We start from the raw sequence: 13,784 nt of genomic DNA on the forward strand, positions 1-13,784 counted from the left end.
ACCTCAAAATGCTTGTGTTGCCCCCAGATAAAATGACATCCTGGGTCATGAGCCATGATAAAAATAATAAAAACACCTCACTGCTCATAGAGACAGAAAATAACTGATTTTAGTTTCTTAGAACTCCCTTCTAGACCTCAAGCAGCTTCGATAATGGCGCTCGTTACTCCTCATGGGATCTTGATGTCCACAACGAAATTCTAAATTTACTTTAATTTCAAAGAGTACTTTGAGACTCTGCCGCTTTATCCTGGAACTCTATTAATCAAACTCTCTCCAACCGACATATTAAATACATATTAAATACTTTTAAAAGATACTTGGAAATGATGGATGCTCTTAACATTATTACAAACATGTTCTCCCTGAAAACTATAGGTTTTCCTCCCACACAGCTAATTATATCAGGACACATGACTAAATCTGAACAGCTAACTTCTCCAGCAGTGACTTTTTGTGGATTATGCTCCTTGAAATAGGTGTCAAAGATGATCTGCTGGGCAACCGCCTGCCAGTTCTTCACTATCATTGGTTAGGCTGTGACACTTTAAATTTTTGCAGTAAAAATGCTTTTTTCCTTGTTGGTGCTACGTAATATTCTAATGTTATGAGAAACTGAATTTTGGGCTTTAATAGCCTGCTTTTATAATTAACAGATGTAAGTACTTGAAATACACTCCGAGTGTAATGAATCTGTGTGAAGTTTCTCATCTCCACCACCAGGAGGAGTATGAGATCGTTGGGTTGCATGGCTTCACACTGATTTTCAACAAAAAAATTCGATAAAAATAATAATAGTTTCAATAATAGTTTGGTAAGTAAAAACATGAATGAAGCACATCACCTTGTGAATTTTCAGACGTTATGAACCTGAGTTAAACGTAATTTTTAAAAGGGCGTCAAATTGAAAATGCGTCATTTCCGGCGTACAGCAACCGCCCTCTGTGTACGAACCGCGGATTTTTGAACGTTAGCATTGTTATTGCGATAATTAGTCAGACGGACAGTCTTTTGTTACACTCTTAAACAGGTGAGTAATAAATCCATGTCCAGACAAACTGACACCGTTTGAACAAATAGCCGAATTTGTGCCACGGTGATGCTGAATGGAGTTAAACTACGTTATGGCCAAAATAGGTGATGATTTTACCCAGTTAGCATAGCTGCTAACATGCTAACATTGCCAAGTAAACGGCTTTGAAAGAAGTCACTATGGAACTACAGGTGTTGGCTATTACTGTTGCTGTTTAAATAAAATGCATTATGAGAAACCGTAAGATGTTACGTAGATATGTTAAAAATTCAAACTGCTGTTTGTGTTTTCATAACTAGCTGCAATCTAATTTCACATGCTAACATATTGTACTAAGCTCATGAGACGAAACAGGTTTTCACGAATAAAATAACGTTTATTGTCTGTTTTCGTGTCCGGAAGATTAACCCTCCAGTTATCTTTTTATTTACTTCCAATAAGTCGGTCTTTCTGTTTTCAAATGGTTAAATATTTTTGAGACATTTTCTTTTAATCAATGACTTTTTATTTTTCTACCATATTATCTGAGACTTGTCCTTCATTACGATGGGTGCATTTCCCCCGATCTCTTGCATCTTCCTCGTTTACCATGAGCAAAATGATTGTGTTTACAACAAAGCAAAAACGGGCCATTTTGCTGCTAGAGATTTTTTTTTATTACAGAAGAGATTTGATCGAGCATCTAGTTATTCTGATTTTGTTACATAGAAGTGAGCCCTGATGTATTGAGACTTTTACCTAACCTGTTCAATGTGACGAATATTAGGGCTGCACAGTATTATAAAAGAATGCAACAAGCAATAAAATTGCTCAAATTTGCAATCAAAATATGACTTGGTCATTCCCAATGTGCATATTGCACAACAGGATATTGCAAAAACAATAAGTTTTGGCTATGTTATGCAGCTCTAACAAACATTTTCTGATTTAGTTTGTATTTTTCCCCCTCACTTTCAGCCTTAATCGTATAAATGTCTGGTAAATTAACCCTCATTACCATAATATCCAACTGGTTAAAACATGCAGGGTTTGTAGTTCATAAATCCATGTTGATTCTGGTTTTGCAATGATTAATATGCTGCTTTTTGTTTTTCAGAAATTACAGATTGTGTCAGAATATCATGACGTCTATTACAGACCCAAGCATGAGGGACAGGTTCACCAGTTCATTGGAGGAGATCCGCAATAATCACCTTAAAGCATATGCAGAGATAATTGACACAATTTCAGAGTTATCTCACAATCACAGACAGTTTGTAAACTCTGCTGTTGGTAAGTTTCAGTGTATTAATCATGTTTTTGTGGAATAAGCAATTACAATATCTCAAATGCCCAATTTAATCAAACATATAACTGATAAAATATGATAAAAATATAAATAAATTGATCAAAGCAAAAAGTTTTTATAATAATGCATCAAAATGTTAAAGCGCTTTTTTTTGGACAATCAAAGATGGTTTTGTTAAGGTACATAAATTATATTTGAGCTTCCCAGATATAGTACACTCCTGTGACTTGTGTTTCATAAAGTTGCTTCTGTTCCTTCAAACTACATATTTTCCAGGATTAAGAAATGGACAGCTCTCTGTAAATCTAAGAGAGAAACTGTGGAAATCAATAGAATTGACAAAGACTAATCTTGGTGTTCCCTAGTTAGTTACTGAAATTAATCTTAATTTAACTGTTAATTTTTCCCCTATTTCTAAAAAATTTTTCTCGGCACAGACACACATTTGAAGAAATGCAAGGACGACAAGAAGCTGTTTGAGACGATACAGGAATTTAAAACGGGTAAGTTTGTCTCCCAAGCGGCTGTCACTCGTGGATTAAAATGGTCCTGCAAATGCATCTAACATCACACAGATGTGCAATTCTAGAGTGAGCATTCCCCCCTGATTTCGTGTTCCAGCAGTTTAAGGGAAAAGGACAGTATTTGAAGTGCATCCTCAAAACATTCAGTTTGCTTGCATCTTGTTGTTTTGACACACTGTCTCTGCAGACCTGGAGAAAAAAAAAATAGCACTGAAGGAGAAACGGCGTGCCATATCAGAGGTGATGTCTGAGATTGAGGAAAAAGAGATGCAGAAAGAGGACATCATCCTAAAAATTCAGAAACATAAAGAAGAGCAAATGAAGAGAAAAGACTGTAAGATGTGACTTTTTTTCATTTACGGAAATAATAATAATTCTAATTAATAAGTTAACATGTAGCTTACAATGATCTTACTTATGTTCCCTATTTTAGTAATCGAGTCTCAGAATAGAGCAAACAAAGACAGACTGAGAAACCTCCAGAAAGCCAGGCTTGTTTTCCAGGATCATTTGGGGCTGGAGATTCGAACGATTATCGACAAGACGCAGATGGTCAAAGGTAAGCCAAGCAGACTAAGAACAGCACTTTCTAATACTGTTCCACAGAGTTGGAGAAAACTGTTGTCCCCCTCTATTTTCTCTGGTGACTTATTTAAAGGACTTTACACCAAAGGAACAGTATGATGAAAAATTTGAGTGCTTTTTAAGCCATAACCATGCCAACCCTCGCATTGATTTCTACAGTTGAATAGGTAGGACATCTACATACCTACAATGTGAGCAAGTTGCACAGTGTGACAAGCCAGCCTCATGTGATCGTGCAAAGAATTCATATTTCTCCTTTTTTATGTGCTGGTACTATTTCAGGGGTGTTCAAACATTGTGTGGCCCGGCGGCCATTAGCTGTCCTCAGAACAATTTTTATGCGTCCCTACCACACCCCCACAAGTGGTTTTAACTTGACATTATTGGACACTGTTGTCCATAGACTGCTCTAACGCGTCTATGAGACATTGCCGGTGTCTGATCTTCACTTTTGACTGTCAGCCACGTTCAAAGAAATTGCAGTCATGTATGAAGTCTTGGTGAAAAAACTGCATTATGTCAATTCTGTTTTAATTTATTTATGATCTGTATGTTATCTGGTTCAAGATTTTCTTGTTTAACTTTAACAAAGCCACTCAGCACAGGTTCAGCTGTCAGTATTTATTGAACCAAGTTGGAAGACTATTTTGGCAAGCTTGTAAAAAAAACCCAACAACTTTGCACCCTAAATACTGAGTGGTCAGACCTCAAACATTTGGGATGGGGGAGTCTATTCATATAAATATATTTGTATAACTTTGATCAAAAAATGCCAATTTAACTTAAGTTAATTTTTTAAAATCTGAAAATCAGCTGAAATTGTCTGGTTAGTGGCATCAAGGTCTACCAAGACGTTAAAATAGTCGCATCTTCAAAATTGATAGAAATTTTCATTATACTGTTCCTGCTTTTAAAATTAAGATACTGAAGGACGTGATGAAAGGACTGAGGTTGTCTGTGGCTGTATGGAGCATAGAGTAAAGTGGTGCTCCCTCCCCTCCTGTTGCTACACAACGCTAATGGCTACTAAACGTTTTACTTATGCACCTAGTAGCACTTTGTTGTACTTCGAGAAGTTTCATTTCTGCACAGTAACCATTTGAAAACTACTAATAATTGTAACATATTTTTGCTCAAGTTTTAAGTCAAACTCAAATAGCAAAAAAATAAATGTAATATGATATTATCAGTGGGTTCCAAATATACATCTCGTCAGCTTGATTTCATTTTCTGTGAAATCGCACAATCACTTTGCAGCACATGAGCTTAAACATTTTCTTCGCTTTTCTTCTTTCCGCTCTTTGTTATTGAAGAAAGCCTAATGAAGGATGAAAGGTTATGCAAGACCTGATCATGCTGCATAAAATCTATTGAATTAAAACAAAGGCCTTGGCTCTGTATTTGTGTGTTGCCATGGTGATGTGATAAATTAGTTGAGTTAATTGCCTCTTTTCTACCACCTCCTCTAACACACAATCAAGACTGAATCTCTTCATACAATTCTTGGATTACTTTATTAGGCCAACTTTCTGATCCACAACTTTCTAAAATAAATATTACATAAGTTGTTTAGTTTTGGTGTTTGCTTTTTTTAATAGGTGAAAAGTTGCAGTTTATTTTCCGAAACATCAGTCTCTCTGACCAGGACAGTGCTTATGTCATTACAATGGGGATTAAAGAAAATGGATCTTACCAGAGTAAGTCACACAAATTTTCTGTGAAGTTTTGCTAATTTTATATATATAAAAAAACACATAATTGATTCTTCTAATATCTAATAACAAAGTATTGAATATTTACAGTTGTGTCCAGCGATCCAGCGCTCGAGTGCTTGCCAATCTTGGAAAGCCGACTCCAGGAGACCAATAATTTACCAGCATTCCTAGCTAATGTCAGAAAGGAGTTCATCTCTAAGGCTCGCTCCTGAGATTTTCAGTTTCTACTGCAATACAGACTGAAGGAAAGGATGGTTACATGGAATATGATCAAAGGGGGGCACCTGATCTGTAACTAAATTGTCAACTTTGTTAAGAGGATGAATCTGCTTTTAAATTTCTTTGATGTTTTTTTTACTCAAGTTCTTCCTCACAAAATGTACATATTAGATCTTCAACATGTCATGTCAAATAACTAATCATTTAAGCGCAAGCAGTTTTAATTTATTTTTGTTTTAAAATCAGTGCTCATTTTACAAACATCAGGATCATCAATGTTTTTCCCCTTGTGTATATTATTTTCTATCTGTTGTAATAAACTACATGTTTTTAAAAGGATTCTCACTCTAAGTTTTGTCTGCACATGTAAAAACATTTTGTCATAAAAGTCCATGAACAGCATTAATGCTAAACATACAAAGAAATCATAAATGAAGATGGTCAGAAGATCAATTTCAAAGTATAATTTTTTTTTTTCAATGTAAAAGACTTGAATAAAATATCACACAGGCTTTAAATGTTAAGAGGCTTTTTTTTCCATTTACAGTCCAGTCATTCAGGCATCAGATGATTTGCTGGTGTTCATTATAGGTAGCTCCTCAATATAGGTTGATGGGAAATGACCTTTTTGTTCATGAAGAGCTCCAATCCACCAACCATTTTCTTCCTTTTTATAAATGTCCAGAACATCACCTGAGAAACATGTTTTTTTTTCAATTAAGAGTTCAGTTCTTTACATGATCAACTTTAAGGGAACAGCTTACCTTCTTTGAAAGTCAGTTCGTCTTTGTGTTCAGGTGTGAAATTATACAGGGCTTTGCATTTTCCAATGCTGCACAGCATGGCTGCTGTTTGATCTGTTAAATATATATTTGATACATTTAACTTGACATGTAATCTGACACAATAAATTGAAAACTGTTCTGTGATGTGCTGAATGAACGACCTTCTGCTTTGTTATCATCTCTGGTAGGCTGAGCTTCATTTCCAGTGCTTTCACTGCATTCTGCTGTCTCCTGAGTTGGTGTTGTGGAAGTGATCTGGTCAGCAGTGTTTGGTTCTGGCTTTACGGCTGGTTCTGTTGGAACCTGAATTGGTCCTTTATAAATGATGGAAGCCCTTAGTGATTGTTGGCTCCTTAACGGCGTCTTTCGGAGTTTTACTGGACGGGTCAACTGAACAATGCTATGCTCACAGTCCTTAGAGAAAAAAAAAAGGGCAGGCCTGCATTATTTACCTTTTTAAAAGGAAGGCCAAAGAAATGTGGACTAACTGTATGCTAATGATCTCAAATAGTGATGCTGGCCTTAGGAAGTAATTGATACTCTGGTCTGTAACCGAAAATCAATCAGCTAGAATTTTGTGTAAAAGTTTCAAGGCATTTTTTTTACTTGTTACCAACATTCCAGACTTCTATCTTTTTTTTTTTTATTCTTTGGAGTTCTCAAAATGGAAATAATACAGAATTTTAGGGATGTTATTTGTGTTCTCAATCTTATTCTTCAAGCATTGATAGTTTACTCCACTATCTAGTGTTTAGTTAGTGGCTAACATTTTGCTGATCAGGTGAAAATGTCAAAATGAGATACATTTTTAAATGGACAAACAATTTGTCAGTTAATTTAATTTTCACCAGATTTAATTTAACTTGGTATTATATAATGGGAAGCAAGGTTGCCTGAGTATTGTTAAAAAAGGGGTGCGGTTTAAAGTAGTTTAATGTTGTATTACATATTGTATATGTTTTGCATTTATTGTTTACAGTTTTCTTAACATCAAACCTCTGTGTAGCAAGGATGTGGGTCAATCCTTTTTTGAACATGTTTGCTTTATCTAGCCGGCTTTAATAAAGTCAAATTTGTTTGTATTTCATACAAATGCTTTTATTTTACAACAATCTTACCTTATCTTTCCATTTAGAAATGCTGCTACCAAATCGTTCAGATGTCTTGGGTGTTGCTTCAAATTCAGAGAGGCATAAGGAGAGTTTGTAATGAGTGGCCTCCAGGAGGTCCAGTTTGAGAGTATTCTGCAGGAAACAAATGGCATTAGTGAGTACTTGAGAGTCTATTTTTTCCCCCGCATAAAGCACATGTCTTTGGGAGCATTTTTGCACACTTTCCCTCAATTACCTCATCACGGAGCTCCTCAGTTTCCTCAAGGTTCTTCTGATTTGAAAAAGATGAACCTTCAGTGTAGGTCTTGATCAGTTTTTCAATTCCTGTATAATAATATTCAGGCATTAGAATGATACCACATAACCACTTTATGAGTCATCTATAAATTATTACATATAGTTATTGAGTAACCTTCACATTCTTTCTTGGTCTTAGTAATGTTTTCTTCGAGACGCTGGAGTTTCAGTTTGATCGCGTCTCTTCTTCTGTCTTTGGTCATCAGTGATTTGCTCTCCTCCTCCTGAACAAACAGGGAAATTAATATATAATTTCACAACAAGTTATAAGCTTTAGGTGGCAATTACTGTTTCACATAGTTGATTTAGATTTGTTTCCCCCATCATTAAACACTATAGCAATTTAAAAACTGCATCTTATATGTGTTGATATATCTTTGTCTGATAACATGCTTGATTTAAAATATTGAAGTGTGGAAAAACAGAAGAAACTCTTTGTAAATAACCAAAAATTAAGCTCCTTACTTGTATCATCTTTTTAGCGCTTATTGCCTTTACTTCGTTTTATTTGTAAAATTTATGGTAAACTTCCAGATTTTGATTTGATGCTTTTATTTTATTCCGCTGTACATATAGAACAGCGGAAGAACGGCAGCTTAACAACAACAAAGAACAGAACAACTTGCAACAGTATTGATAAAATATTTTTTGTTATTACTATTGAAAATAAAATGTTCAAAGTGTGTAGAGGATTGTCACTTTGATTGTACTGACTGTATTTTTTGGGGAAGTTATGAAAATCAGATGGAAATTATTATTTTCTATCTATTAAGGTACTTTTCATTCAAACAAGCAATAAATGCACAACAAAACAAAAATACTTACAAAATAATCAGCCATCAAAAACTCTATTTTGTTGTCTTCATTTGTGTTGCCACTTTCTTCCATCAGGGTTTGTATGTCTTTATCCACGTCCACCCTTTGGGCAGTCTGGTCTATCTGCTTTTGACCCTGGAGTGAGCAGTAGTAGCTGCAGGTTAACTCCTGTTCTTTCAGAGATTGTTTTTGTATTTGTGATCAGAATGCATTGAAGAGTTTCTTACATGCTTAAGTGTTTGACTGAAAGTAGAAATGTGGAGGTTATATTTGCTCAAAAGGTTGCACAGAACTTCAATTCGATTTTTCTCCAGCTCTTGTGTGACCTAAGCAAAGTAGAAAGAAATGATACATTCATTAACAAGCTCATTATTAGCATCGCTCTTGGATAAAACCACCCCTTGCACAAAGCTGTGACAGAACTGCAGAACACATCTGAATGTGTTCTTAATGCAAGGCAGCATTAAGACTTTGATTTTCTCCTGTACTGATAATCCTTGCAGCATACAGGTCAACCATCAGACTACATTCAATGAGTTGACTGTTTGAATTCAGTGTTCAAACATTTGAGATTTTATTGGCGTTTGATCGTCTACGACGGCTTCGAGGCGATTCTGGTCCACCATCCGGCATCTCAGGAGGGGGAAGCAGTGCAGCACCAACACTGTTTATAGTGAGGATGGTGTGCTGCTGACCTCGACTCGGGATGTTGTGGGCCGGTGGGCAGAAGACCTCCTCAATCCCACCAACATGCCTTCCATTGAGGAAGCTGAGTCTGGGGACTCTGGGTTGGGTTCTCCAATCTCTGGGGACGAGGTCGCCGAGGTGGTTAAAAAGCTCCTCGGTGGCAGGGCCCCGGGGGTGGATGAGATCCGCCCGGAGTTCCTTAAAGCTCTGGATGTTGTAGGGTTGTGTTGGCTGACGCGGCTCTGCAATATCGCATGGACATCGGGGGCAGTTCCCCTGGATTGGCAGACTGGGGTGGTGGTTCCCCTGTTCAAAAAGGGGGACCGGAGGGTGTGCTCCAATTATAGAGGGGTCACACTCTTAAGCCTCCCTGGCAAGGTCTATTCAGGGGTCCTGGAGAGGAGGGTCCATCGGATAGTCGAACCTCAGATTCAGAAAGAGCAGTGTGGTTTTCGTCCTGGTCGTGGAACACTGGACCAGCTCTACACCCTCTGCAGGGTCCTGGAGGGTGCATGGGAGTTCACCCAACCGGTCTACATGTGTTTTGTGGACTTGGAGAAGGCGTTCGACCATGTCTCTCGGGGAGCCCTGTGGGGGGTCTTCCGGGAGTATGGGGTACCGGGCCCTTTGATACGGGCTGTCAGGTCCCTGTATGACCGGTGTCGAAGTCTGGTCCGCATTGTCGGCAGTAAGTCGGGCTCGTTTCCGGTGAGAGTTGGACTCCACCAGGGCTGCCCTTTGTCACCGATTCTGTTCATTATTTTTATGGACAGAATTTCTAGGTGCAGCCAAGGTGTTGAGGTGCTGATTCAAGTAATTCTACACAAATTAGGACCTAGATAAAATACATTTAGTAGTGTTTTCCCACCTGACAGCAGTTTTTCAGAGTGTTTTGCAACTTCAGTCTCATCTGATGACCCTCCATGTTAACGCTATAGTAATGTTCATCCACTATGGACTGCTGCTCTGCTGACTTAGTTAGTCTGTTACACATCTGCTGAGAAAACACATGCAATTTCAATTTTCAACAGATATATTGATAGCTTTTCAAAAAACGTATTTTTTTTTAGATCCTAGGTGATATAAAAGCAGTTTACAAACAGTATTCTGTACCTTCTGTTTTTCTTTCTCTGTGCTGATGTGCTTGTTGTTTTCTAGATAGTTGAAGAGTGCTTCGTGTTCTTTTGTCAGCCCATGCAATCTTTTTTTCAGCTTTTTTAGTGCATAGGAAACCAGGAGAAACATAACATTTTATCAGTTAGACTTATTGTTAGCAGAGCATTGAGGATCTGTTGTTAAATTATTGGAAGAAACGTGACCGACAAAAGATGAGTACTTTTTTAAAGCATCTGTAAGCTGCTCCAAAGAGAGAATGGCATAAAAGAAATCCAACAGGGGGAGCAAAATATCTGTTTACTTAATAAGCACTTCTTAAATCAAATAAAACTTTAATTATTGTAACTAGACAAAGGTTATGTATTATTACATTTGTAAAGAGTGCTGTATGAATAATTGTAGGGGTTATGATTATAGCAGCTCATGTTGCATTCCTTCAGTTTCTAAGGAATGTGACAATGTGTTTTTTGTGTCTTTTTAATGCTGACATCTGTGATGAATCCACCATTTTTTCCTGAAAGGTAACATGGGACTGTCAGCATGAAGACTGAGGTTATAAAGATTGTACAAATGGCCACACCTGAGACAAGTCATAGGTAAACAAAGGAAGGATTAATCTTTGAACTGTGCTGTTATTCTTTTCCAAGGTTACTTTCCATTGAAACAGAACATGATGCATTACCAAAGATTGCTGTTTGTTTTTAGTTGAAGCTCACAAAATGACTTAAGTACTAGTTTCAACTTTAAATTACTTTTCTCAAGTTTAAAAAGTTTACATACACTACTTCAGTATTTGAAATTCTTCTTAAGCTACATGACTTCTGTCAAACATTTAGAATTCCTTCCACAAACTTCTCACTATAGTGAGAATTTGCTGGAGCTTTGGCCCATTTCTCCTGGCAAAACTGATGATTCACAGTTAGGTATGTTGGTCGTGTTGCTCTCACACACCCTTTCAGCTTTGCCAACAGTTGTATAAGGTATCAAGGCTCATGAAGGACACTCCAAAACATTATCTTTTATTTCTATGTACAACCTTGCAGTTAGGTGCTGTCAGTAAGATGCATTTTATTTATTTGTCATCAGCAGATTTGATCACCTCTACAAAATCATTGGTTTTAAATAATTTGCTGGTCTGTAATGCTAATTATCAAGTAATTAGCATTACTAATGACTTGATAATTAGTAATGCTAATTATCAAGCATTACTTTACAAGTTAAATCTTACGTTTCATGACTGGACAATGAAGAAAAAACCTTTTGGAAGGACTGCAGGGAGAAAGAATTTTCTGGAAAAACTGTTCATTGGACATTGAAATCAAAGTAGAGCTATGTCGAGCTAATGTGCTCAGTGCACTGTTTGGTAATAAAAACCAACACAAATTAAAACAAGTATCTCACAACCTGACTGGTAAACAAGATAAGATAAGATAAGAGATAAGATTTATTTGTCATTGTCATCAACAGATTACAACGAGATTGAGATTTCTTGATGGTGAAGATATCAAAGATGGTGGAGATGTGATGATTTGATTTTGTTTTGCAGCCATACAAGGCCTGGTCAAACATTGCAGGCAATGAGTCTATTCTGAAGCTAAATGTGTCACTATCTGTCTGACAAATGAATCTTGGGCCAAATTGGTTCATGAAACAGACAATTATCCCAAACACACTACAAAATCTAAAGCATAATGACAGTACAAGGAAAGAAGGCGTTGCAACAGCCCAGTCAAACTTCAGACCTCAACTAGATGAAAAGACATCTGGATAAAGATTGGGCTAATTGTCCTCAAATTTTAAAAATTAGTTTGTACAGAAAATGAAAACATCAAGTAATTGATGCTGACCTTGGTTGTGAGATACTGTATAATGGGGTGTGCTTAGTTCTTCACATAACTCTGTTGGCAGTCATAGAAACTTTCTTCACTGCCATTGCCTCTGAGATTTCTAAAAAAGTAACACATAAGGTGTGGTTTTATGGCTTTAATTATCTACATTTACAGCACAGACTATTTTATCTCTGCAAGGACATTTACCTCTTCATTGATCCTTGTTTTCAATAAGAAAAAATATTCCTACCTTGAGTTGCTCATTCCAGTTTGCTGTAAAAAGTTTTCCAGTCCTTTCAATGGCAGTGTCAAGCTATCAAAACACAGGGAGGCTCTGATGAATATTAGAATTAACTGGAAGTAACGATTAAACATTTTAGCACAGAGAGAAACAATAGATTACACACAGGCCTTTTTCTTTTGGCGTGTTCATCTAAGACTTGACGAATTTCCTCAGTGGCCTCTTGTTGAAATGCATTTCCTAATGTTCTGAAAATAAAACATCAGACAGTATATACCAGCAAAATCTATTCAGAATGGGTCAGCCCATGTTACAAGGTTAATCCAGGGTCAAATCTACCTGTGTGCGTCTGCTCTCGAGTACATCTCGTTTGACACTTGACACCAGGCGGTGTAGGTGGAACTGAGAGGGGAGCCAGCATGAAAAGGTTAGTGCTGTGGGCTAATTAAACTGACACCTGCTCATGTTTTGATCACATCTACATGCAGGGTGCAAGCTATTTCTCATGATCCTATTATTACTGTACACCATGTTGCAGCCTGTCTCCTGGGAGTGGACATGTTTGACACCAAGCAGAGAAAAAGGCAGAGCTAACTGAAAACTGACAACAACACAATGTCTCTTACTTTTTTGGCATTCCTTGGCATGCTTTGATCAGTTTCCCTCCCAGCTTTGCAAGGCCCTTGGAGTACGTAAGTTCCAGCTCAGCTCTAAAAGCGGGAAACGTTGCAACAAAGGACAATAATTGTCAAACATAAGTGCAGTACCTATTTAAATGTGCTTTAGCTGCAAAAGATTTATTAAGCCTACCTCTGCTGAAAAACCGTTTGAAGTTCTTTCAAATAGTTGTCTCCATTTTTTGAATACTGCTTCAGATTTTGATACAGGTGGTTATACTGAAAGAAGACATGTTCTATGAGTTTAAGTCCAGGGGAGAAAAACCGTGTGATCTGTCTAACATTACGTTGCATTTCCAATCCTTTGCCTCAGTGAATCCTAAAACCAAACATTACCCTTATTTCTAAGTTAGAAATACTTACAGAGCATGAGTCGATAGGGTCCTTCATCTTAGGACCTCGACAGTTTATTAACTTTGAACCTGGAACTTTGACCATTCTCCTCACAAAGCTACTCATGCGGAAATGCCCTGAGCTCTTGCTGGCGCGCAATAAACAGGAAAATTCCAGGAGGAGGGCCAAAGGACCTATAATGGTAAACTAAAGCTAGATGGCTAGTTAGTTTACTATAGATACAGTGGGAGGGAACAAAATCATGAAAACCATTTTTCTTTTGTAGTACTTTAATTAAGTTTATTGATGTTTTATGATGTTTCTTTGGTATGATATTTGAAGTCTTAGCTTGTATAAAATTGTGGGTTATTTGAAATAGATATATAAAAGGAAAAACTTTATTATTTATTATAACAACTGTTGTATATTTTTGTTATTGACAAGATCATTACTAGAAAAAAGCTATTTAGCCCTTGAAGATTTAGAGTACGAAGTTTTCCACAGTAATTACACTACAGTTAATGCTT

At 37.0% G+C, this 13,784-nt stretch overlaps 2 protein-coding genes across 4 annotated transcripts; one reads left to right on the plus strand and one right to left on the minus strand.

The window, feature by feature from the left end:
• Nucleotides 1-929: 929 nt before the first annotated feature.
• On the plus strand, nt 930-7,391 carry spc25 (SPC25 component of NDC80 kinetochore complex). Of its 2 annotated transcripts, XR_003596230.1 has the most exons (8): nt 930-1,030; nt 2,130-2,305; nt 2,759-2,824; nt 3,033-3,179; nt 3,279-3,404; nt 5,029-5,127; nt 5,233-5,421; nt 7,285-7,391. XR_003596230.1 is itself a non-coding variant. In XM_028023238.1 (7 exons), the coding sequence occupies exons 1-7, from the start codon at nt 1,100-1,102 to the stop codon at nt 5,355-5,357; spliced, it is 777 nt and encodes a 258-aa protein (XP_027879039.1). In that variant the 5' UTR covers nt 1,049-1,099; the 3' UTR covers nt 5,358-5,703. The 2 variants fall into 2 exon arrangements, 1 of the variants encoding a protein (XP_027879039.1); XM_028023238.1 differs by lacking the exons at nt 930-1,030; nt 7,285-7,391 and adding an exon at nt 1,049-1,137 and having other exon boundaries at nt 5,233-5,703.
• nostrin (nitric oxide synthase trafficking) lies at nt 5,624-13,474 on the minus strand. Of its 2 annotated transcripts, none has more exons than XM_028023234.1 (16): nt 13,288-13,474; nt 13,058-13,143; nt 12,874-12,957; nt 12,587-12,649; nt 12,414-12,495; nt 12,257-12,319; nt 10,175-10,273; nt 9,930-10,058; nt 8,602-8,700; nt 8,384-8,509; nt 7,674-7,782; nt 7,497-7,585; nt 7,268-7,393; nt 6,311-6,563; nt 6,129-6,221; nt 5,624-6,057 (listed from the first exon to the last, which is right to left on the minus strand). In XM_028023234.1, the coding sequence occupies exons 1-16, from the start codon at nt 13,381-13,383 to the stop codon at nt 5,921-5,923; spliced, it is 1,734 nt and encodes a 577-aa protein (XP_027879035.1). In that variant the 5' UTR covers nt 13,384-13,474; the 3' UTR covers nt 5,624-5,920. The 2 variants fall into 2 exon arrangements, with proteins under 2 accessions (XP_027879035.1, XP_027879036.1); XM_028023235.1 differs by having other exon boundaries at nt 9,930-10,055; nt 13,288-13,469.
• Nucleotides 13,475-13,784: the final 310 nt, after the last annotated feature.

The sequence above is a fragment of the Xiphophorus couchianus genome, chromosome 7 (assembly GCF_001444195.1).
Source record: "Xiphophorus couchianus chromosome 7, X_couchianus-1.0, whole genome shotgun sequence".
Taxonomy (NCBI): Eukaryota; Metazoa; Chordata; class Actinopteri; order Cyprinodontiformes; family Poeciliidae; genus Xiphophorus; species Xiphophorus couchianus.